Source organism: Thermobia domestica, chromosome 3, assembly GCF_964235325.1.
Source record: "Thermobia domestica chromosome 3, izTheDome1.hap1.1, whole genome shotgun sequence".
NCBI lineage: Eukaryota > Metazoa > Arthropoda > Insecta > Zygentoma > Lepismatidae > Thermobia > Thermobia domestica.
In genome coordinates, this window is record NC_137456.1 from 323,477,126 (window position 1) to 323,504,789 (window position 27,664).

Genomic DNA, 27,664 nt, shown 5'->3' on the forward strand with positions numbered 1-27,664 from the left:
AAAATCAGCAGGTCATGTGCTTTGTAAAATATCTAACTTTGTTTTATGAGTAAAAATTATCGAACTCGAAACCTCTATTGATATTTTTTTAACTTATGAACACTATTCATTCTTGTAAATATCCTTTCTCATGTTGGGAACAGTTATCTCGCTTAATTTCCCACGGTTTGTGGGAAAATACAAGAGTTCGATGTCAGGACTGTAAAGCTTTTTATCTGTCGAGCAACCCATAAACAAAGCCGCGTTTGATAGTTGCTTTTTCCCGGTGGCTACTAATGCGGTATTCCACAGTCGGAAGTCGGGTACTCGCTCACCACAGAATCCTTCTAATCGCTTCCTCCGTAGAAGCATTTTCTGTTGAAATACACTGCCACACGACTTAACATTCTCAGAAAAATGGCTGTTGCAGCATAAGCATGTATGTAATCATGGAAAAAATATTCAGTTGAAAAGGAAATACTATAATTAGTTATGTGAATGAAATTGCTAGTAATTATAAATTATTATTATTATTATTATTATTATTATTATTATTATTATTATTATTATTATTATTATTATTATTATTATTATTATTATTATTATTATTATTATACATTTCCAGTCGAGATTTTTACTTACTAATCCTGTTCAATGTATCCGGGATCAAATTTTAAACTTTAATTTTTTTATCACATTCTCCAGGAAACCTTTTAGAATTTTCTTACTACTCTAAAAATAATATTGAAGAATGAAAATCAGATTTGGCAATTTTCTTCAAAATGGCTCTGACGATTTTATTTATATTTCATAAATATTATGCTATTAAGAATGCTATAATGTGGCGTCAGGGCAGGTCCTGGGCAATTTGCCGCCTCGTGCAATGGCATCATTTCCCGTCCCCTTAATCTAAGTATGCTACCCCAACATGAACAATGAAGGAGCGGGAAAGTGCACTCGCATTCAGAAAGGCATATACACTACAAATACAATCCCGTTACCCGTCCTCTATATAGAATTCAATATCGAGTTTCAATCTCAATATATCAGTTTGCAATTCCAGTGCAACTAGCTCTTTTATCTTTATTTCTTGATTTTCCTTCTACATCTGTTAAATTTCTTTTTTTTTTTTTTTAAAAAAAAAAAACTTGTTTCCACATTCAATTATACGGAACTTGTTTGTGACAAAGACAAGACTAATTTTCATATCAAAACCGCGATAACTAATTAAATGGAACAAGTGTTCGCTACTGTTCGAGAATTGAGTTCTTGTATTTGACAACAATCAAACAATTCACGCTGGAATTTATTTCACCATTTGCTTTGGCACTATCCACGTGAACTTAAAACTAATCCGACCTAAACATGATTTATGAATGTAGTATTCAGATAGAAGGTCAGCTTAGTAAATTTAACTACCATCATCATGAAATCTACTTGCAACAAGGAATATTTATTTTACATAGTATAGTTATGACAGATTTTGCCGCCCCGTGCCAGTACACGTATGGTAGAGCCGGCTCCGATGAGAGGTAACATAAAATTTAATCTCAGCATAAACATATTGGTGAGATTAAAACCTCAGAAACTTGGGGTACGAAAGGATAGAAGGTAATTAATACCTGTGATTTTAATTACTAGCATAGATTCATTAATAGAAGTTTCATGTGAGTGATCCTCTTTACTATTTTTACCACATCTTAGATTTAGACGTAGTCCAGTCACACATTTTTGCTAATAATTATTCTCGAAAGCTTTTGCAAAATCACCCAAGTACTCCATTGTCTACCAAACCTCACTGTATACTTTAAGAATCAAATAATAAATGTGTACTTGGAGGGTTAAAACTCCTATATAATTGTCTGATACAGTAGTTTTTTGATCAAAGAGGCGTACTGCACCAAAGAGATCAGGTCGAGAATTGCCATAGCCAAAGAAGCATTCTACAAGAAAAGTGGAGTAAGGAAGAAATTGGTCTTCTGCTATACTATTTATGGAGTATTGGACTTTATGGTTCAGAGACTTGAACATTACGCAAGTTAGACAAGAAATATTTAGAGAACTTCGAAATGTGTTACTGGAGGGAGATGGAGAAGATAAAATGGACAGAAAGAGTAACAAACGAAGATGTTTTACAACAAATAGGAGATAAAAGGACACTTTTTACCACCATCCTTCGTAGAAAGGCCAATTTGAATTGGACACATCTTGCGAAAAAAATTGTCTCCTTCATACTACCATAGAAGGAAAGATGGAAGGAAAGCGAGGAATAGGAAGAAGAAGAACACAAGTGATCGATAATTTGAAAACTGGAAGAGAATATTGGGAGTTAAAAGAGGAAGCTGAAATTCGAGAAACATGGAAGAAACGTTTTCAGGCCCAAACTGAAAATTAAGAAGAAGAAAAGAAAAACAGCCCTCATTAGTTCCAGGACCTTCCAAAAGGCAGGATACTGAATAATAATAATAATAATAATAATAATAATAATAATAATAATAATAATAATAATAATAATAATATAGTAGCATATTCGAAAGAACTTCCTTATTGCATCCCATGACTGTTAGTGTTTATTAAACATTCTCTAATAAACATGAACTTGATATTGATAGGTCATATTTACAGTTACGAACACATATCTCAATAGGTAATCTACGAGTGTACTGTGTACACAACAATTAGAATTAAGCTTCAAGTGTTCCAACACGACATATTAGTTCAAGTAGCTGCTATCTAGAATTGTCCTAGTATTAAGAAAGTAGGTATTAAAAAAAATAAAGAAAGAAAGTAGCTTTCAGTTTCAAGTGATGACAGTTGCTGATTTTGGATCCGGTGTCTCTTGTTTATTTTCCAGTCACTTATATGAGTGTACACTTGCAAATGTGTCTCTCACTCTTTTTGTGTCTTTTTTGTTTATTTTTTTTTAAAGTTCGCTGTTTATTTTAGGAGTGTAGAAGTGTGCTTATAAGAGAAAACTTACTAGAAGGAAAAAAAAACGAAGTTAAAAATTTAGTTCGTGAAAGAAGTGTTGACAGATCATTATTATGAATATTACTTGTAAATAAAAAGTTTTTTTTTTTAAAATTCGAGTTCTGGACTCCTTTCTGCTCTTCTAATGTACACAGGCTCAGATTTCAGTCTGTTGGCTATTCAGGCCATTGTGAAGGATTTGGCTTATTGACAGTACTAGAAGTCATATACACAAGGAATGTTAATTTACGCATGTAAATAATTATCGGTATAAGGAAGCCGCAGCTACCCAGTTCTTGCATACATGGTTGTCCCTAATCTAATTCTCAATGTATTCCTTCACTCCGACTTCCAAAGTTCCAGTTTTACACATAGTGTTTCCTCTTTGTCAAGCTCTGGCTTCTTGACATTATAAGAAGTCAAGAGTAATCTCTAGCGGAGGAATATTAGTTGACGTATGCAAGTGAATATCTGTTTAATGAAGCCATAATTACTCAGTTCTTGTATACACGGCCTCTCTATCCTTAATTCTTAATTCATCCCTTCACAACATCATTCTTAATTTCAGTTTTAAATATGCTGTTTTTCGTCTGTCAAGGATCTGGCTTTTTGACATTATAAGAAGTCAGAGTGCCTTCTATCGGAAGAATATTAATTGGCATATAGAAGTGAATATTTAGGTAATGAAGCCATAATTACTCAGTTATTGTATAGTGATATCTCTAATACTGATTCTCGTTTATCTCCTCAATCCAGCGTCTTAAGTTCCAGTTTTACATATACCATTTTCCCTCTGTGAAGGTTCTGGCTTCTTGATATTATAAGAAGTCAGTGGCTTCTATCAGGTGAATATTAATTGTCATACACAAGTAAATATTTGTGTAATTATTCAGAAAAGGATCTAACATAAAGCATTAGTGATTATAGATGCCTGCCTACTTTTTTCTTTCTTTTTCTTTCTTTTAACTTCTCGCTGCTGAAGAAGATTCCTATTCTCCAAAATCGTTTTGTAGAAATCTTGACTAGCCACTTTCAAATTCATCTAAACACAAATTTCGACACATATTTCCATTTCTATCATCTGACCATAAAACTTCTTCACTACACCAAACACTTGTTCGACATATGCATTAGTGGCTGCTATAGCGAGAATATACGGCAATATTTTGAACAAGTCTGGTGCACGATAAAAAAAAAAAATCTGCTTAATTTACTTAAAAAGGACTGTTGAAAAAATAATCTCTAGTCAATTTAAAAACATGTTATATGATATGATAGAATGGTAAATATGAAGCTAGCACAATTTAAATCTTACAGAAGGAATTAGAAATTGGATTAAGAGTTACATTGCAGCTTCCTTATGCAATCACTAGTATACTTATCTTGTGGTCTGGTGTAGAATTGTTATCAATATTTAAATAATGATCGATTTATCGATAGCTCTCAATACTTCTGCTATTTCGATATTTTTGAGGCTTCAACATTTCGATAGTTTTCGATACTTTTAATCTTTTGATACTTTTCAATATTTTTATCTTTTTATATTTTTCGGTTTCTTGATGATTCAATGTTTTGATATTTCAGTAATTTTAGATATTTCGATGATTCGATGGTTTTGATATTTCGATATTTTTAGATATTTTGATCGATACTTTTTGATCTTTCCATATGTTGATGGATTTTGGTATTTTGATAGCTTTGATATACCCGTTTTTTCGACATTTCGATTCTTTTGATGTTTAGATAATTTTCGATATTTCAATTAATCTTCGATAGTTCATCAATATCAATCCAAAAACCGGGTAGAAAATAAATATTCATTGGGTCTAGCCTCGTGTTCAATCCTCGATGATAATTTTTCAGGATTGTTTTCTGTTGAAAATACTTCAAAATAATGAAAATTGGGACTCAGAGTGCTTACAATGCGTATATCTCAAGTGTACACTTACAACATAACTTCCCCCACTTTCCAATTCTGGCGGAAACGGTGGCCTTTGACGGAAATGATTATAGGCCTACGTATATAAACACTGCATAACTACTCCTTATCAAGAAACGTATCTAAAGATGTAACAAAAAAAAAAAAAAAAAAAACTATTTAGAATAAAATTTCTTAATATATCACAGATCAGAAAAAAAAATATATCTTTTCACAATTCATAAGAATTTAGTATAACACATTGTATCACACTATCCAATCTCACTGTAAATATATATTATAAATTCAGCATTTTAAGTTTAAAATGAAGACTTTCAAACTGAATCCGTTGCTTTCCATTTCTCTTAAATGGAGGTAAGTATAGTGAGAGGTAAGGGTCGTTTATTTAAAAAGGCCTATCCGATTTGCCGTAAGGACCAAACTGTGTCGCTTAAGTCTTCACTACAGTGAAATTAAACTACTGCTAATTTTAGAGTCTTTCTGTAATATCTTCAAAACAAATAAAAATATTCGAAAATCGGAAACGTAGTGAACTAGACAATACGATTTTGCATGTGATATTTTTTACCACAATTTACCTATGTGCTTTTGATACGCCGCTATTTCCAGAACCCACAAAAAAAGAAAGAAAAAAAGAAAAAAAAGCTAAATTTATCTACAGTTGCAAATCGAAAGCAGATAGATGAGTTGCGATAACGATGTCACATGCAAAATCGTATTGTTTAGTTCACTACGTTTCTGCTTTTCGAATATTTTTATTAGTTTTGCAGATATTACAGAAAAACTCTAAAATTAGCGGTAGTTTAATTTCGCCGTAGTGAAGACCCTTAATCAGGAAATTCCAAATTCAGATGTGAGATATTTCAAGTACTAACCTCCACGTGGGGTGCCCTGGGTAATTCACAGAAGATACATATACTTTATTATTGATTTTACTCAAGCAACTTGAATTTTGACAATGTTCTATCCATATTTATGTTACGTGCTTTACATCGTTTTTAAGCTTTTCATTAAGTATTTTTCAATAAGCTTTCAATTAGCCATCTTCTTGTTCAAGTTTTTGAGTTATGTGGACGACTTCATTTTTTCATTGATTTCCCATTAATTTTCATGCTTTTATTTTATTTATTTATTTATTTATTTATTTATTTATTTTTCGGCTATGTTCCATGCATTTTAGAATAATTTGCTTTCAAAATATAGAATGTAAATAGTCTGTTCTACATTGGAATTAAATTTCTGCCATCTCCCTCTTTGGCTTTTGGGGATAAGTAGAGGAATTATTTATTTTTACATTGGCATTTATGTTAAGGTTTCGTGATTTTCACTGTGTTCCATTCATTTTAGGACAATTTGCTTTTGGGATATAGAATCTGCACAGTCTTGTCTACATTTGAGCCGAATTTCAATCGTCTTTCCCAAAGTCTGTTGCAACCAGATATTCCGTTTAGAACGTTCGTCTGCGAGAACAAATTGTAATATGATATGCGTCTAATAATTGTGGACGCACCGAAACCAAATTATTTAGAAAACCAATCACATTAACTTGATTTAAGGTAAAAGAAGTGACACATATTGAAATTGTTTTTAAAATCTTTAATGAGAAAGAGACAAGGATACTCTGTTGAGAAGCGGTTGTTGGTGAATGACTTTGCACGAAACAATCGAAGTAGTTTATTAATAACCTTATTGTGTGTGTGAGAGAGAGAGAGTATGAATGGAAACATCGAACATTTTTGACGTATTAGCTTTGTTCAACACAAGACATCTGCTATCACTCAGTTCTTTTAAATCAGTTAGTTATCTCCAATGCGTTAAACTAACCTGAAACGTTATCAGAATCCTGCGAGGAAACAGGCAAGTTATGCAACAACATTCAAAGCTTTTCAAGTAATTACTTTTAAAAGTTTCAAATATGTCGCCATTAATCCTGTTTTAAATTTATTTATTTATTTATTACTGTTTATTACTTCTACTATTAATATTGAATTAGTTGTATCAATTCAGAAATATAGCGAAGATAAAAGTGCTTTTAAGTTGAAGCGTTGTAAATGTATGGTACTTCTATGTTAGAGAATATGATTCAGTTATCACTTACCTCAAGGTTTGTAATCGCCGTTACGGTGTGTTTTGTCTTTAGCAGAAATATAGGTCGTGTATCCGTCTTAAACACTTTATACGCTTTATGCTTTGACAGATCAGCGAAAAGTTACGGAGATAACATTTGAAGTACTGTATATTTATGTTTTATTCATAGTTGATCGTAGAATTTTCTCGTCAGTAACCAAGGCCGATAAAAAGAAGAATTTGCCCGGGCAACAATGGCGGACAACGGCGCCGACTTTCCAAAATTTATGTGGGTGCATATCAATGGCGGGACGTGTTAGACTATATGTTTTCAAGGAGATCTCGACATTTGATTAATTTATTTTTAGTTAAAATCTTTTATGAATACTATCATAAAAGACTGTGTTGGATAAAGTAAAATATTCCGGTACTATAAGGATAAGTTGGGGCTGTCCTAGCTCAGTCGGTAACAGAGCTAACTTAAACACAAGAGAAACGGGTTCAAACCCGGGTCCAAACTAAAAGTCTTGTGGGTGTCGGAGCCCCGCACCCTCGTAGTCGGCGCGCATGATGGCGGACATAGAGGGAGGCCTGGTGGGATAGACTTCTACTCGTAAACTTTACACCCAGTGGCTTTCTTCTCAGAAGTGGCCATGTTGCTTTTAACTAAAATATTTTTAAAAAGCAATACAAGTCGATATATATATATATATATATATATATATATATATATATATATATAATCAGTTCTTCGATATATATCAGTTCTATCAAAAAGCAAACTATCTTTTAAATGTAACATTAATCCCTAAAGTTCTAGTGGTTTAAGTTGACCAAAAAAAAAAAAAAAAAAAAAAAAAAAAAGAAACAAAGAAAGAAAGAAAAGAAGAGAAAAGTGTTTATTAGTATAATGAGTTTGGGAATAATGCTCGTTCTTAAACTATATTGTGATCTTTTTATTTATATATTTTTCTTTTCCGTTTGAAAGAATTTTCGCTTTATTTAAATGAAGTAAAGCCAGATTTAAGACAGAAAACTCTTGAGAAACCCTCGATCAGGCTGATGACAGGGTTTCGAATCCAGGATCTCAACTATTTATCGATTGAAACTGATAAAACAGTTGATATATTTATTCATGATAAAAGGGTCCTGTTTTTTATCTCAATATAGTTGTGATATAGGTGTCTCTACCACCTTTTTACATTATCCGGCGATTTGCCGGATCCGTTTCCGGCGAAATATAGTTGTGATATAGGTGTCTCTACCGCCCTTTCACATTTTCCGGCGATTTGCCGGATCCATTTCCGGCGAATTGCCGGACAAGGTAGAAAGACATTGCCATCAATGAAGCTCTTCACATATGTGCGGCGGTCGCCGGACATTTATCCGGCGAGCAAAAAACAGCCGGATCTCCCCGGGCAAATCAATTCGCTGATGACCATACAGCTTATCATGAGAGACTGGACGATTAACAACTGGTTGGCAACAAAGAGACCATATGCACTTCGACATTTTATAGCATTGGAAATAAAGCGTCTCAATTGGCTTTCGAATTGCAAGACCTCGCATTACTTTCCGAAAATTAGAAATTAGCGAAGACACGGGACTTTAGCAGTGTCCTCATTTTATTTCTGTTGTTTCAAGCGCAGTTAAATAATTCATAAATGGCAAATCTACAGTTATTTCATAGGATTCAAGGGTGCCGATCCTGGAGGGCCGGGAAGCCCGGGCCTCCCCAAAGCTCATGTGGGCTCCCATGTATTTTTATGAATATGTATTTTTAAATGTATTTTTTATTGTTATATGTATTTTAATCATCATCAAAATTACATAATGATGAATGATGATGAAAATTGTATTAAAAGAATAAACAGAAACGAATCTGGGCAATAGAGTTAGAAATTTACACTTCATAAATGGTACGTACATCTACAGTTATTTTATAGCATTGATACAGAAATCATAGTTTTGGTAGGTCCTTATATTTTTCATTCAATAAATGATAAAAACTGTATTAAAAGAATAAACAGAAACGAATCTAGGCAATATGAGTTAGAAATTAACACATGTATAAAAGTAAATGATGTTTTTGTTATAACAGTAAAGGTTCCCTTCACGAGCAATGTAATGACAATTTTCTATTTTTTGACGGCATTATGGGTTTAGCACTTAACAATTTTTAGAAAAACAAAATTAGTAAAAATAAACAAATAAAGAAAACAAAATTTGCCATTCATTAAATTTTCTCTTACTTTACTTTTCATTATCACACGTGTTTGTAATACAGAAACATATTTTTATTTGTCTGTGGCCACTTAAAACAGTAAAATAAATAAATAAACAATATTTTACATTCAATTGTGCGGAAAATGATTTTTTTTAAAAAAAAAAAGTTTGCAAATTGGTATGCACAGATTAAGATTTTAAAAAATGTGTGTGTTTCTACAATATGGCTATTACTAGCCCCTGCTATGATGTTTTTCTGGTCACGTCACTGCTTGTTCTAACAGCATTATCAGTTATTTAATATGTACGCTATATCATGCAACAGTAGAATCTAACCTCAAACGCATGCTAAGTTGTATATTATTTTCTTTAAAATATAGACCCTGTTTCAAAAAGAATATACGTATTTCGAATCATATATTTATTAAACTTTAAGACATATGAATATGAAATTTTACACACATATTTACGAACCTCTCAAGTTCAAATTACAGTTCAAAGTTCAAATTACAGAGGTTCAATATGTCCTCCATCAGCGACACGAACCATATCACATCGATACTCAAATTCCTTCCATACTCGGGCAAACATGTCCTGCGTCACTGATGTTATGGCAGTACGGATCCAGTTCTTCAACTCTTCCAGGTTCTGTAGGAGTGGAGGTATATAAACGTTGTCTTTAATGAAACACCACACGAAGAAGTCAGAGGGTGTCCGGTGACCGTGGAGGCCAGCTGAGACATGCTAAGTCGCAAGCTCCTTGACGACCAATCCAACGGATCGGTAGAGTTTCATTCAGGTATTCACGCACTTGGCGACTCCAGTAAGGGGGTGCCCCGTCTTGTTGGAAAATGAAGTTGTCTTCGTGCAGCCTCGGAAACAACCAGTTTTGTAACATAGCGAGATACTGTTGACTGTTTCCATTAAAGAAGAATGGGCCGTAAACAGATGATCGGGATATCGCACAAAACACATTGACTTTGGGCGAATCTCGTACGTGTTCAATGACTCCATGTGGGTTCTGTAGGCCCCAAATTCGAACATTTTGTTTGTTTACTTGACCACTAACACGAAAAGTCGCTTCACCACTGAACACGATGCGTTGTGCAAAAGTTATCGTTGTCAATAGAATCCAGAATCTTGTTACAAATTGCCACACGTTTGCATTTGTCATCAGGACGCAGAGCTTGTAACAGCTGTAACTTGTACGGCTTCATAACCAACCGACGTCTCAAAACACGCCAAATTGTTATCGGCACTTGTAACTCCTGACTGACACGACGAGTTGATTTTGAAGGACTACGTTGGAAAGCAGTTTGAATTCGTGCAACATTTTCTTCAGGAACGCGAGGGCGGCCAGGACTCTTTCCTTTACATATACATCCTGTATCTAGAAACTGTCGATACCATCTGCGAATGTTCCACCCATTCGGAGGATCAATTTGGCACCTCAACCTGAAACGTCTTTGCACTGAATTGAACTTCGCAAACTCGATATCACATAATGATTTCTGCTCCGGAGTAGCCATTTTAAACATATGACGGTTACCAAGCAAAACAGAAGACAACTGACATCTAGCGGCTATTAATATAAACTAGACTATGTATTCGTTTCTCCAATAGCCAAGCCGAGGCGCAGCGAAAGATTATTTGGACAAAATAATTCTTCGAAATACGTATATTCTTTTTGAAACAGCGTGTATATTACTTTTAGGATCATAATCTACTACAATGCTTGAGGAAGTTTGTTCCTACCCACATAGTCGTGTAAAAAATGGATAGCGAATTCTTGTTCTGTTTCTCGCAAAAATTCGCAAAATGTAATCTTTCCATGACTTACGGTTCCCGAGATATGGATCCTAAAATCTCCCGAAATTCAAACTTTTTTGGCCAATATCTGGGGAACGGTGGCCAATTGGCGGGTGGTCACCGGTTACTATTTGGTACCAAAATATTCACCATCCTCTTAGGTATTGATCAGCACCAATATCATCTCTCTATAACTTATGGTTCCGGAGATATGGCTCCTTAAATCTCCCGAAATCGGAACTAATTTTTGGCTAATATCTCGGGAACGGTAAGAGTGACGCGAAAAATTCCATCACTTTCTCAGATAGTTTTTGATGCTCTATTGAATGGAGGGCTCAAAATTGAAAAAAATCGCAAATAACAGACAGACGGACAAATAGACAGACAGACAGACATAAGTAGAGAATTCAGTAACGACCTTTTTAAGTTCGTTGAAAATCGAGAACGCTCCTTTCAATTCTCAAAATGATTGACCTTGCTCAGGAACAAACTAGGGATAGCCATAAAGTTCCGGTTCCGCGAGGAACCGGTTCTCGGAGATCCGGTTTTCAGAACCGGTTCCGGACTTGGATCCGAAAACCCAGTTCCAGAACCGGATCTTAGGAACCGGTTCCTGACCTGGATCCGAAAACCCGGTTCCAGGACTGGATCTTAGGAACCGGTTCCAGGCCTGGGTCCGAAAACTCGGTTCCAGACTTGGATCCGAAGAACCGGTTCCAGACCTGGATCCGAAAAAAACGGTTCCGGAACCGAATCTTCTAGAACCGGATCCATTCAGACCCGAAAACCGATTCCACCAGGAACCGGTTCTGACCATCCCTAGAATAAACCTTGAGAGGCGTGAAGAGTGAGGAATATTGCGCAAGCTACTGACAGGAATAAATTATAAAACAGGTACGCACCCCGAAGCTTTTGTTGGCGGGATCCAATATTACAAGCCACTACGTCTATGTAGAATTAAACGAGTTTTATTCTGCACCGAAAAGACGATAATTAATTGTAAGATACTTCCACCTATATTTTCAGAAAAAATGATAGAACTAGATTGTTTTTATAAGTGAAAGAGTATAGATAAAGTGTAAGATCAAATTTTCATGCTACATCAATCATTTTTCTGTTAAACAACTATAGTTTTATTGAGAAAGTATGTTGAGTTAGGAAGTTTTTTTTTGGAGGGGGTTCCGGACCCTGTGACCCCCCTCCCCCACTGTCAGTTCCTTCTGCTGTAAAATTATGAATAAAGCATCATTTGCAATGACCATTTATTAATGTAATTTAGCTTTAGCGAACTTCATAGACACTACAAGTTCCACATAAGAACAAGCTATGGTTATTATTATTATTATTATTATTATTATTATTATTATTATTATTATTATTATTATTATTATTATTATTATTATTATTATTATTATTGAATATTTGAGAATTCGATACTGCATCTGAAACTCCAGAAGAAGTCAGACCAAAAGCATGTATGACCATCGAGATGGAAGAAATTGGTTATGAAGTATGCAGGGTTTACTAAGGAGGCGCCAGCGCCAGGTTGAAAACTTCTGTTCAGATATACAGAGAAAAGTGTAAGGTACGGACTCTACGCAGACTCAGTTTCAATTGTAAACACAGACAACGCAGGTTCTGAAAATAAATATTTTTGGTTTCTTCTTTTTCTTATGCTTTCGGAAACTATACCAACTATGTAAAGAGTTATAGAAAAATTGTGTAATAAGGATAAACATCGTAATTTATCTCTTAGGCTTTTCCAGTCTTATCAATATGTTCCGTTCTGATAACTCAACCGCAATCCAAGGAAAATTTTCACCTTTTTGACTTCTTCCTTTCAGCTATTTTCTGTTTATTTTACATGTCTTGACGTCATATCCGTTTTCTTTTCTCTCTTTTTCTCAGACAGACAAACACTGACATTTCTGATAAGAGGAACATTCAAACAATGTTAAAAGTTTTCCGGTTTTGTGTGCTTATGTGACCCGATACCGTTAATGCAAGAGATCATAGATTTGATACTCGGTCGGAGCAAAGCATCGTAAATGCATATCGAAAGCACCATTTAGATAGTGTTTCTGTAATGAATTTCTATATATAAAGAAGATATGACAACGATATGATGTACTCGCGGCGTAAACGGTTCCTCCGTGTGCCTTCCATAGAACTAGAGTCCCACCAGAACGCTGGATCTGCGGGGCGGATAAAGCCGTCATCTCTGTATTAACAAGCTAGTCGCTGGATACAGTCGAGCGATTAGTAGCAGTGATGACGTGGATCAATGAAAACCTGACCCATGATCCACTGATCCATCACCCACCGTGACCCAATCTGACCCACAAAAACTTATCATCATCAACTCTAACCATTCACGCTGGCTCAGTGGCAAAGCGTTCGCCTCTGGTGTGCGGGGTCCCTGGTTCGATCCCAGCTCGCGCCAAATGGGCTTTGTGGTGGACAAACGCCATGTTCGTTGGTTTTCTCGAGGTTCTCCCATTTTTCTTCAATTTACCATTGCATTTATTTCTCATCATCACTGTCTTCTTTTGCGTAACCAGCATAACCGTGGGACATAAAACTGAAAGATTTCAGTTTTGTAATAAAACAAAGCTGCGAAATTATTACTAATCGGAGTTTGAATTTCTGCGGTCAATCGCTCAAGCACCGCTTTCTTACAATATTGGTGGATATGACCTTTACGATATAAAATGGTAAAGTGTTTTTTTCATTATCCATATTATCAGTAGCGTACCCAGGAATTTATTTCGGGGGGGGTCCAAACTAAATATGAAGCTATTTTATATTAAAATTGCTAAAATTGCCCCTAAAATTAGGCTAAATTTTTAAAAAGTCGAAATTTCGGGGGGGTCCGGACCCCCGTGTCCCCCCCCTCCGTACGTCCCTGCATATTATGATGGATTTCAATTTAATTACCATATATAATTATTTCCTTGCTGAATTACAGATACTTTTCAGTGGAAAATAGGATGAAATTCGAAAGTCTCAAATCAAAATAAAGTACCCAAACGTAAAGAAAGAAAAGAAAACTAAAATTCGACTGTGAGCTCCTTCGTGGTTAAATGGTTAGCGTACGCGACTTTGGCGTGGGAGACCCGGGTTCGATTCCCGGCGGGAGCTTATGTAATTCGGATTCCACGTTAATTAGTAGGTTCACGTCTCATATAGCCTCGCTGCTGAACGAGACGTTAAACTCAAAATCAACTCAACTCATTAAAATTTGACTGTGTGTCGAAATCCAAGTAGTAAGTCCCTTTGCTATTATTGCAGTTACAAATATCCATATCCGAAAGTGCCTGAAGTTCTTTTTCCACTTAGATAAAGTACATAAAAACAAGTGAAAATGGAAGAAAAATGGAGGCCTTGAAAATAATAGACAAATTCACCAGTGTTCAGAAGATGCTGTCTACAATGCACTGAGTAGAGTGAGTCGGTGGGTCAGAGTGAGTCACGTCCTATTGACCTACGACCCACTCATAAATCTTGACCCACTTGACTCATGACGCATGACCCGCTCCATCTCTGGTTGATAATCGTTAGGCGAGATCTACCGTGCGTTCAAATCCCGCTGAAGAGCGTTTCTAACTGCCCTAGATGGATTTGTGTTCATGTCCCCATCGTATTTGGTTAAAGTAAACATATAGGATAAACAAATAGGAAACATGGTATAAAAATAAACAAATTGGAAACCTATGGTATAAGGATAAACAAATTGGAAACATATGGTATAAGGATAAACAAATTGGAAACATGGTATAAAAATAAACAAATAGGAAACATATGGTATAAGGATAAACAAAATGGAAACATGGTATAAGAATAAACAAATAGTAAACATATGGTATAAGGATAAACAAATAGGAAACATATGGCATAAGGATAAACGAATAGGGAACATAAGTAAAAGACAACTTGCTGAGACACTTTCGGTAAAACAGTTAACTGGTATTTTTCTTTTTAGAAAATAAAAAAGTACTAAAGCTGTCAAACCAGTTCGAGGTGTCCCTGGTTCGATCCTAGATCACATTTGTTTATGGTACACAACGCCATGTCCATGATTTTTTCTTAATATGTTGTTCTCCTGTTAATTTTTATTGTATCAATCTTACACTAATCTTATTGAATCAATCATTCACGTTTAATAAGTCATCGAACTCCGAATCACCGTCATTCCTCTCACCATTTTTAATCCTTATTAACACTATTCTGAACAACAACAATATTTCCACCCCCTGGGGAGCATAACTGAATTTAATGAATGCAGGGTTGCTATTTATCAATTCTCAAATCATTATTGATTTGTTTCAGCGGGAATGACTGTTACAAAAACCTCAGTGCATGTGTTTTATAATTATTTAATGCACATCTACAATTTATTTGCACATTCACAAACTTCGAAAAAAAAAAAAGTTAATTTTCATCAAAACTCAAATTATCGTATATCACGATAAATTATCGTATAGTTGGAAAGCCTGAGCCAAAGCAATACCGACATTGAGTCAGTTTACAAGCGGAACAAGCCAATTTCAGTTACAAACGAATTAGTCCGGCAGATAAACATAATTTTTTTTCCTGAGGCGGGTTTTTTTTGTCTATAGTTTATTTTATCATTTCACTTTAAAGTTAGGGTCATAAGGTGACAGAAAATGCCGGGTGACATCATGTCACTGTTGGGCATTCGTTAATAAAGCAGGATATCAAACTTGCAAAAATATTCACTGTGAATCAAATTTACAATGTTAAAAATTGTAAAGAATACTTTGTAAATATAAAAGCCATAGTTCTAATCCTCCTTTTACATCATAGATAGTCATAGGATACCATAGAGAAAGGCGCATACTACATATCAGTCTATAACTTATGTATGAGAACACCGTATCCAACTTACAAGCAAAAAATTCATATGTCTGAGTCCCGTTAGGAACACGGTATGTAATAGTTTCTATTCTTTATTTTAATAAAGGTATGGTATTAAACATTAGAGAAGTACGATGACGAAGATTTTATTGTATCTTAAACCAGCAAGGTATCTAACTCACAAGAGAAAAAAATAACTTAATACCAATGTCATTACAAATATTACATTATAATAACTGTGGGTTCTTTCTACTAGTCACTTTAAACACACTGATGTTAAACCAGAGAAAACAAGTGCATAATAACGTATCATTTACTGTGATAACAGGGTATGAAACTTACAAGTGGAAAAATATCAAACTGCCAATTGAGAAAGCTTGATACTATTTTCTCTTTGACTTTTAAGTCAGATGTTAAGTATTAGAAACTAACCGGCAAATTGTTGTCAATGCACAGTATTTGTGAAAAAAGTATCAAATCTACCAGTACATGTTGTGTAAATCAAACTTACAACAATATAACGAATAGTATAAATAAAGGCAGAAAGCTAAATTAATTGTTCAATTTTTAGTTTAAAGATACAGTTAAATATATTTAAAATATCTTTCAGTATTTAATATTTTCTAAAACACAGAGTATCAAACTGGCGATGAAAAAGAAATATCCTCATGTGATGCCATTAAGAACACGTTATATGCATAAAGCAATTGGTATTCTATAGTATAAATTAAAAGCAAGTTACATATATTTACAATTCGGTAATTTCGGCTCCTTAAAACAAATGTTTATGCATATTTCACAAATGATATGAACTACCAGAAACCAGCATAAAAATGAATAAGTTTGGTGATAATCATGAAATGTCTTAGAGTTCAGTGAATGAATTTCCATTAATGAAAATTCAAACATTCTAAATCTAGATCATTGCAACTGCAGAATTAAGTCCAAGGTATTCTTTTAACAAAACAGTAACATCCCGAGGATCGGCATATGTTCCCTTTGGAAAAACCGCATTTTACCAATTTCAAAATTGATTCAGAGGCATAAGGAACCCCAGAAGGGATTGTGATGAGTACCAGTGATTTGTTCAATTCGTCCTTAACCCATCCATAATCCAGAGGATCGAGACAGTTTGGATTGCTTATTTCCATAGATACACCTGGTAATGTGCTCTTTTAACATTTTCAGTAAATGATTCGTTGGTTGGTGGAAGAGAACATACTATAAACTCGGAAGAATGGCAAACTCTTTGCTAGTTTTGCTCGCCTAAACTTTCACACGAACATCAGAAATTGTATTGCTGTTCTGTTGGCCGTACCATGCAAAAACAAATTTTGTCGCCTGTTGTAGAACTTGGTCGAATGGCACATTCACGTCCCCTAGGAATAAAAGTGACAACCTGAGCGAACTGCCCTTAACATTTTACCTTTACCTATACCATAAAGACAGGCTACAGTGTCGCACCCAGATAGGGCATGTGCTGGTAGAAGTTCTGAGACGATTTCAGTGTGTTTCTGTACTGTCTTACCAATATCAACTATTAATCTGTCTGCAACTGGAGACTCCATTAGTACACAGTTCGTTATATTTTCCTTATAGTAGTAGTACAAAAGTAATATGAAAACTTCAGTGTCATCGAATACTACAATGATTGTATTCCGTTGTTCTTTTGCAACTACAAGCATTTGCTCTACAAGGATTATATCAGCTTCTTCATGGTTTGTTTCCATGTCCTGTCGAAGTCTCATTGCACTGCCTGAAGATATTTCGAGAGGCATACTACCTGGACCTGTAATGACAGTTTTCTTGCCACCTAATATATCCTCAAAAAAGGGTTCAATTGAAAAATCTTTATGTCTATTGATTTATTGTCAGATTATAAACCATAAACAAAAACCAAAATATACCCAATAGCCTACGCATCTTTGTCTATTTTTCCACATAATCAGCACATTTGTTGAAGCACTTGTCCCACCGTACCACAAGTTTCTGGATTCCTGCTGTACGTAGAACGTACGACTGATCATGGAACCAACGACGAGCAACGTTCACGCTTCAGTGTCGTTCGTTAACATCTACTCCAGCCAAGAACTTCTTCAATGGACCCAAAAGAGCGTAATCACTGCGGGCAAGGTCTAAACTGTAAGGGGATGCTTCATAATCTCCTACTTCCAAGAGTGAAGTTTTGCGATTGTTTTGTTCGCCACGTGTGATCTTGCGTTGTCATTAAGAAAAGCATATCGCTAGTATCCCTGACTGTTCACAGATGGGAATGTGTGCAACAGAAATGATCTGCGTTCATGGTTTCATCTCTTGGCAGGAAATCCAGTAGGAGTGTTCCCCGATTGTCCCAAAACACTGTGAGCATCAGTTTACCGGTCAATGGTGTTTCGGAATGTCTTCGTTACTAGCGACCCAGAATGTTTCCACACCATTCTCTGCTGTTTCGACTCGGAACTGTAATGCAGTATTCACGTTTCGTCGCCAGTGACAATGAGAGCCAGGAAACTATCGCTTTTGTCGACCTAACGCTGCAAATGGTTCAGTGGCATGACCACTCGCTTGCTCTTTTGACCGGGCCCGTATCCAGGGGATCTAGGGGGCCAACCTCCCCTAAAATTTTGCTGGCCCCCTAAAATTTTCACGGTAGACTTGCAAATGAACTATAATATGGTTGGATCGGACCCCCCTAAATTTTGGGGCTGGCTACCGGCCTGCTTTTGACATCATTAAGAAGCATATCAACCCACTGACGTGACACATTGCGGTATCCCAACGAGTTGTATAAATAGGGTCATAAACACTACCATAGGAAATGTCAAGCTCTCTGGCAATGCCCTTCAGATGAACACGTCGAAACGCTTTGATCATGTCGTCAACACGCGTAATGTTGTCTGGTGTCAGCAAGGAACGAGATCGGCCCGATCGCTCATTGTCCTGGATATTTTCGCGTTCATTTTCAAACTCCTTCCACCGCCACTGAACACTTTGCACTACTGAACACTTGTCCAACACACCGGCACCATTTCCCTATGAATATATGTGGGTCTGTGTGTTCCTTGCACCATAGAAAACGAAGAATAACTTCGCTGCTTATACGGCGTGCACATTCTGAGCACTTCGGCCATCTTTTGCAACTGGTAACAGCGTCATGCGTTCGAAAAAATCGGAAGTTACACTGGAGCTATTCCAAGAAACTGCTCACATAGCTTGTATATCTCGATTTTATAGTACAAACTCGAAAAAAAAAAGAAAAAAAACGCAAATACTTTTTTGATTTTTCTTCGTATGTTCTTACTAGAATATTTCTATTATGTAATTATATTTTTCTGATATGGTAGTTGTAGAAAAACTCGTTTTAACGGAAAAACTTCCGCGCGCACGATTTCTCTTTTTTTTTCTATGGAAATCCTAATTTTTATTTCTTGATTATTATTTTTCATATACCTAACATGTTTCATATACCGTTTTGTATATAGAAACACAGTGATACAAACACAAAATGGCTTTGAATCAGAATAATATACCGACGTTATACAAGAAAAAAATGACAAATTGTTTAAATATTTTTGTAGTTAAAGAAACCGCCCTTCGCTGCTATCACAGGTTTCATCAATCGAGGCATGCATTTTACAAGTTTTTGCCGACATTTGTCTGAAATATTACTCCAAGCATTCTGCATAATATCAGACAGAGGCACCGATTTCTCTGTAAATTTGGGGGGAGGGATCATTCAGATGCAGAAGGCATAAATATGAGGATTTTAAGACAAATTGCATTCAAATTATGCCAAATATTGTATATTCATAAATACAATGGGGGCCACATGAGCTTTGGGGGGGGCGGACCTCCTCAGCCCTCAAGGATCGGCGCCATTGATGTCAGACATATCATCAACAGATGTTGGACAGCCTTTTCGTACACATATGTCCCGCTCTTACCATAGAAATTTGATGGGGTTGAGATCCGTAGACTGTTAGTACATTCCATGATACAAATATCTCTTTCAGTTTGTTTGTGTTGAAGGTAGTTAGAACAAAGTTTGGAGATGTGCTTCGGATCATTATCCTGCTGACGAGTAAATCCGCGACAAATCATCGCAATCCTGAAGAAGTAGCATACCTGCTTAAAATAGAATGATAACTATTATTGTTCATATTTGCTTATACTCTGTGAAGCGAACCAACTCCATTATTTGCGAAACACTCCAAAACAATTACAGAACCTCCTCCATGCTTAATAGTCTAGGTTAAATAGTGAGGATGCATCTTCTCTGTAACAGATCTTCTAACATAAACTCAATCATAGAATGTTGAAATTTTGAATCATCCGTCTGTAACACAGTTTCCACTATTGTCCGATTTGTGTGTTTCGAGACCCATTGAAATTTGTTTCGTTTGATTCCACACTGTAGCAATGGTTTCAGACAACAACTCTTCCATACCTACTCTTAATCGTCTTTGCACAGTTCTAATTGTAATTTTTCTAGGGTCACTACGACTAAAGTTCCCGTGCAGTAAGCTTCATATGACTTTTACTAGACACTACAATATTACGAGTTTTTGCACATAACGTAGTACCACACCTTCGAGTTCGATTTCTGTCCGTGTTCGTTCCTGTTTGCTGAAAACCTTTGATGAAATCACCAATAGGGGATAGAGGAAATTTTAATTTGCATGCTAACTAGCGAATAGAAAAGCCCACATTTTTAAGCACAATGACTCCAGCGCTGGTATCTATAGTCTATAAGATTTTACCTCTGTCCATGTTTTCCAACTGTCACAGCAACAAACGGAAATCCACACAAATGCTGTTCAAACACGTCGTGGCACTGTGTCTTATAATATTGTTCGCTACTCGTATGAATTCCTGACGTATCTATATCTTTCTTTATAATCTATAGTAAGGGATATTTGCCACAGTTATCTTCTAGGAGCACTATGAAAAGGAATTAATTACTAATGTTTAAACATACTTTAATTAGGCAAAGTTATTCCTTGATTTTTATCACGTTATTTTTATTTTAAAAATCACTAACAATGTAGTAATTCAATAATATTTCTTATCTACTAATAGAAATATCAGTTACAAAAGCAAGAGACATCTGATATTCTCCTGAAACATTACAGAGACTTACACAAAAGTATTATTTTGAATTGGCAGTTTTCCTGGCATTACTGGAGCAGGCGGTTCTATCAAATTTTGACACATTTCTTACATTTTTAGGTTAGGTTAAAGCTTTGCATTTCTTTTAGCAGAGCATGCAGTAAATGAGGAGCTCCATGACTACTTGCAGATTGACTTCAGGAAGGCTCAGTTTAAACACAGTGTGGCATAAAAACCATAGTGCGTAAAACACGAACCATTTATGATAGATGGCCACTAAAACACACGAATTTTATCTAACTGAGTCATTGCAGGAGCGCAGCACGGGGCCCGAACGGTAGCAGGAGTTGGCGTCCCTAACAGCAGGCACGTTATCGATGAGGGGAATATACGCAAAAATGAGGACATTGGAAGAGCACAATGAAAGATACAATACTTCCACTATCATTCAAAATTCATTTCAATATGCTGTGCACTGACAGCAATTACTTATATTCACACTCTCATTTCTCCACAAAAATGTTTCACATCGTATTATTTACCTATAAACTTTCTATTTGGTGGTAGAACCATCTGCTCGAGTGAACCTATTTTCCCTATAGAAAATGCATTGATTAATTCACCTATCCTGAGGCTTATTACGGATAGTCTTATATATATATATATATATATATATATATATATATATATATATATATATATATATATATATATATATATATATATATATATATAAAGGGTGGCCCAAAAGTAGGTATACAGCTCCGTACTGATCAACTCATTGCTTTCTTATTGTTATCCGTCAGGTAGACTTAGTAGGCCTTATGCAGATTCATTTTGACGTCTGATTAGCGTCATACTAAAGGCCTGACTACTGCAGGAAACATATGTTAGTCGAACTTTGTAGTATTGCACTAATCACGGTTCAAAATGACTCTGCATAAGGCGCAGTTTCTTTATTATTTGTTTTTAATGTCTTTTTACTTATATCTTAGGCTTGAAGCAGTCGAAGCAAGTAAACCTATAAGCTAGAATGTTATACTTGATCAATGTAGGGGTATATACCTACTTTTGTGCCATCATATATATATATATATACAGAGAAATGTAATGGACTAAACTACAGTATTATTTGTTCATTTACATTGAAATTCTGAAACAATTTCAACATTTTGCAAGGAAAAAATCTGTAAAAAAAAAAAAAAAAAATACTTTGAAAAATGAAGGATTCCTTCCCCTTGTGAGGCATTACATCTCTTCGATAAAGTGATGTGATATGCTTTGATGGAAGTGAAGTGAAGTGAAGTGCAAACTGTGAAGAGGAGGTGGTATATGTTGTGTGACTAGCGGAAGGGTGTTTCCATCGTCAACAAATCAAAGACCTCCTAATTGGTTTTGCTCTTCCAATAAAGCCTTGCTCTCAAACAGAGTTAGTTACCCATCCGGTTTACGATTCAACGCTTTATGCCTTGTTCACTTTTTTCTCGGATAAAAAATGAAGAAAGAAAAAGAAGATTATTTAAAAAAATGTCCTTGAGGATACTTCTTGGAAGAGTTAATAGAACTGCTACTGTTGACATAAGAAATCTTAACTGTTATATACATCTTTTTTTTACAATATCGTATTTAACTTTCCTCCCATTAAACACCAACTTCATAACTTAAAAAAATAGTGGTTCATGAGCAGTGATGCAAGTAAGGGGGGCAAATGGGGCTTGTGCCCTGGGCGGCGGTTTGGGGGCGCAAAACTGGTCAAATATTTATTTTTACTATAAGGCAAGGAAAGGAGTTTTAGCACACTGAAGATCACAAAAATTACCTCAGAAATTTAACAGGATAATAACAACTCATCAACCTTAGAGTCATATCCATAGAGTATGAATTAGCTTCAAAGCTATCTTTTGAAGACCTTGTAAAAACCTTTGGAGCCAAAGGAGCCCGCAAAGTTAATTTTTAGTTCTAGCATTTGTGTTTTCATTTAACATAATCGATTTAAGAGATTTGCAAAAATGTCATTAGTATAATCTCGAGACAACAGCTTGACTGTTTTCCATAATTACATATTCTATTCTAAAGCAACAGACTGTTGTTTCATCCCGATATAATTCCAAAAAAACATTGGGATTTGCAGTTATTATGATAAGAATATAAGAATATCAAAAACTAATTAATCTTTTATTAAAAATTAAATTATTTACTGCAATTTTGAAATCAAGCTTTACCACTGAATTAAAAATGGAATAGGAGAATTAGTGTGTGGTGCCAATATCAGGTGTAGTCGGGTAGCTTTTTGATTTGGTTGGTCAGGGGTGAGGGTGCTAAGGCGAGTTCTTGCCCCAGGCGACAACTAGCTTAGTTGTGTCGCTGCTCATAAGCAATGTTACGAGGGATGATCGAAAAAAAAAAAGGTTACAAAGCCTATTATGACTTATATGTGAGACATAGCTCGAAGATCAACACACCTGATGGTAGAGTGCACTTAACAATAGTCCTCAATGTAACCTACAGGTTTTGTTCAACCATTTATCACAACGGTAGATACAATTTTCTATACCATTTGGATAGAAATCCGCATCAAGTTGTCGTAGCCAGCGTGAGGCAACGGTCTTGACACAATCACATGCCAGCAAGGATCTTACAAAAAAGAGGATCTGCCCTTACAACAAAATCTTGAAGCCATACGTCACAGTTTCGCCACTCCTACTCTTCCCACTCCGCCCAATAGGATCGCAATGTTTTGAGCCAACAATCATGGTGGAAACGAAATTAGCCAATCAGACGATGGCAGAAACAAGAGTAGCTAATCAGACGTGCCGATGCTCGGTTGTTTTTTGTCTTCATCGATTTAATAGGATGAAGATACATATGGGCAGATCCTCTATTTGTAACATCCTTGCATGCCAGATAATGGTGGCCAGCCGTTTTTTCCTGCTTTAGAACGGAGGAAAGGTAAAAGTCACTGAGGCTAGGAGACAGTTGAAGGGGTGCGTGCTCTAGTCGTTCCAAGTGTAACGTCAGTGGTTGAAGTATTGTATCTGGCGCTATGTCCAGGGTTGTCATTAACAATATTAGTCCGTCTTTCTTTGAAAGCATCCCACCATTTCCCTACATGTTACTTTGAAATTTAGCTCTCCCGATACACAGACAGTAGAAGGGGTACGTGCTCTAGTCGTTCCAAGTGTAACGTCAGTGGTTGAAGTATTGTATCTGGCGCTGTGTTCAGGGTTGTCATTAACAATATTAGTCCGTCTTTCTTTAAATGCACTCCACCATTTCCCTACATGTTACTTTGATATTTAGCCCTCCCGTTACACCTGTACAATCTGCCTAGAATGTCAGCAGGGGGCGCGGTGTCTCAGTGGTAGAGCGTTCACCTCTGGTGCTTGGGGTCCCTGGTTCGATCCCGGCTCGCGCCGCGTGGACTTTGTGGTGGACAAACACCGTGCTCGTGGGTTTTCTCGGGGTTCTCCCGTTTCCTCCCACTTTCTTCATACCACCATGTCACTCATCTCTCATCATCACCGTCTCCTTTAGCCTAACCGGCATAACCGTGGGACGTAAAACTGAAAGATAGAATGTCAGCAGGTGTAGTGTCGCACAGGAACCTCACTACTGACCTCATTTCTACTCTCGGCCGATTTTCCAGACGAGTCAGATATACATGATTAGAATCCGAAGCCTTCAGACTTGCACCAAGACAAACATGTTATTAATCTACAAATAAATGTTCGTTAAATTACAATGAATAACATAAAGTTTTATGCTTTGTAATCTTTGTTTCGATCACTTCTCGTTTATACAAGGTGGTCGAAAATAGATATACACCCCTGCATTGATCAAGTATAACATTCTAGCTTATAGGTTTACTTGCTTCGGCTGTTCCGTGCTTAAGATACTAGCAGCGTTCACCCCGCTTCGCTGCGGTCACCCCGGGACGCAATAAACTTTGTTACTTAGATAATTTTTACTTTTTCGCTTTCAAGTGATATGATAAAAACCATAGAAGATTGCAGTAAATCTTAACATTATATCGCCTGTCATTTATGTTAACCCGCCCCGCTTCGCTGCGGTCATCCCGGTGCTGGCATATTGTAAAAGTGTCTCTAAAAATAAGCAAATCAATTAAAAAATTTTAAACAGAAGATTCAAGCTATTTTCCGCTGTATATCGCCTGTCATTTATGTTAACCCGCCGAGTGACACGGTCATGCGGGTTGCATATAAATACGTTTATTTTTACCTATGATGAACTAACAAAGGATTTGTGGACACCTGAATGGTCAATTATCTCAAGACACTGGTAATTAAAAATTAAAGTGATATGATAAAAACCATCTAGGGTCCAAATCCTAATAACCCCCCAAAAATGAAAGAAATTGGTTCAGCCGTATTAGCGTGATGAGCGGACAAAGAATTGTACGTTCTCTTTTATATATATAGATAAGTAAAAACACATTAAGAACAAATAATAAAGAAACTAAGTCTGCCTGATGGATAACAATCAGAAATGATATAAAAAGCAATGAATTGATAAGTACGGGACTGTATACCTACTTTGGGACCACCCTGCCTGAATGAGAAAGGTGAGATCAGAAGTACCCACAGGCCGTTTTAGATTGTGCTCATGAGATTGTTCTTAGGGAAGACATAGTTTTTCATTGAAAAAGTCATAATCGAACTTTAATTATATCATTATAATGATTTTAAGAACGCTAGAAATCACATAGTAAAACTTTAAATGTTGTCTTTGCAAGCTAGAGGAAAAACCCTTACCTACCTAATAATTTTTGTGTACAACTTTCTGAAGCTGTATGAAACTTTCCACCATTAGCTTGTAACGAAAAAGTTTAAAATTTTACCGATGTAGCTTCTCTTAAAATAGGGGTTCGCAACCTGTGGTAGGCGTACCACTGGTGGTACGCGAGGTACTGTTTGTGGTACGTACGACTTATGGTAGTATTAATTAATAATATGCTTTGGTGGTACGCCGGTGGAAAAGGTTGAGAAACCCTGTCTTAAGAGACACCACTGCCTTAAATGCTGGGAAAGTGATTGATTTTCATATGAGAGAATGCATATTATGACCTAGAAATTCTATCATAAGAAAGAAAGAGAAAAGCAAATATTCAGAAAGGTAGCTAAAATTCTACTTATTATGAAAATAAATGTTGCGAAATTGAATAACATTTCAAATACTTTGTTTAATAGTATTATAACTGTGAAATTGTTTGATAATGAATATCTTGTGATAATCAAAGAGGAAATGTAATAATAACTTACGCTTTATTCATTTTTTCTTTGCAGGCGTGTGAATGATGAGTCACTAGTTGAAACATGCCCCCTCGGATATCTCTCCGCAGAAGCTTCATTTACCTGCTTGGTATCACCTGTTTCCTGTTCTTGGCCATCAATGTCCATCAGAAGGAGATATGGGATAGGTCATTGGCTGCCCAGCTGACTCGACCCACCGAGGCTGTCACCGAAGACAACACGGACGATGATGATAATGAGGTTGATGATGTGCTGAAGCAAGATGGAGAGCCTGCTCCCAGCATTGGGCCCAGAGGTGCTGCGTTGCCACCTGCTCATGGTGACTATTTCGAAAGACCATGGTATATGATCGGTGGATCTCGAAGACCTAAACCTGCCGCTCGAAACAAGAAGACTAACAAAAGAGTAGCGAAACTGTGGCCGCACGAAGACCCAAATTCTGACAGAATCACCAATCAGTTGATGTTCGTGCCTCCAATAAGTGAGGATGACGTCGTCGCGGATTCTGACTCAGTTCCCCTTAAAAAGATTCTTATGTTTAACGGATTAAGTTCATGGGCACCATTGACAGCAGGTAGAGAAGTATTTACCAAAAATCATTGCCCGATAGACACGTGTACTATTACTACCAATAAAGACGAAGCAAAAGATGCAGACGCCATTTTGTTCAAAGAACATTTTGGAATGACTGGGTTTCGACGCCCTCCGCGCCAAGTTTGGATCTTGTACTTACTAGAGTGTCCGTATCATACACCACATTTCGCGAGTTACCACGACGTATTTAATTGGACAGCAACGTATCGATGGGACAGTGACGTTGTGGCGCCGTACGAACGATGGGCGTACTACGATGAGCGCGTAAAACAAAAACCTCAAGAAGTGAACTACGCTTTCAATAAGACGAAACAAGTTGCGTGGTTTGTATCGAATTGTGGAGCCCGCAATGGGCGTCTTCAATATGCTCATGAACTACAAAAATATATAAATGTTGATATTTATGGTTCGTGTGGTACCAAGAAGTGTCCCCGCACACGTCAAGATGAGTGTTTCAAACTATTGGACCGGGAATATAAGTTTTATTTAGCTTTCGAGAATTCCAATTGCAAAGACTACATCACAGAGAAATTCTTCGTCAACGGGCTTGGGTAAGTAGTCTAGTTTATTATTATTATTATTATTATTATTATTATTATTATTATTATTATTATTATTATTATTATTATTATTATTATTATTATTATTATTATATTTAGCGAGTACAAAATTTAGGGTAAATATAAGGACCACATTCTCTATGGCTGGAACAATTAAAAGAGGAATACCACAAGGCTTTTCCTTGGGGCCTCTATTGTTTTCAATTATTTATTAATGTCGGTATCCTGATGCACGATAACAATATTAAATTGTTGAAGACTATTAG

At 36.1% G+C, this 27,664-nt stretch overlaps 1 protein-coding gene across 4 annotated transcripts in view; it reads left to right on the forward strand.

Moving 5' to 3' along the window:
* The window catches only part of LOC145681178 (glycoprotein 3-alpha-L-fucosyltransferase A-like), a 304,701-nt gene that overhangs the window by 174,486 nt on the left and 102,551 nt on the right, over positions 1-27,664 (forward strand). For all 4 annotated transcript variants that reach the window (XM_081752653.1, XM_081752655.1, XM_081752656.1 and 1 more), the window contains one exon: positions 26,278-27,389. In XM_081752653.1, the coding sequence (XP_081608779.1) occupies positions 26,308-27,389 (1,082 nt within the window). In that variant the 5' untranslated portion in view covers positions 26,278-26,307. The remainder of the gene's footprint in view (positions 1-26,277; positions 27,390-27,664) is intronic.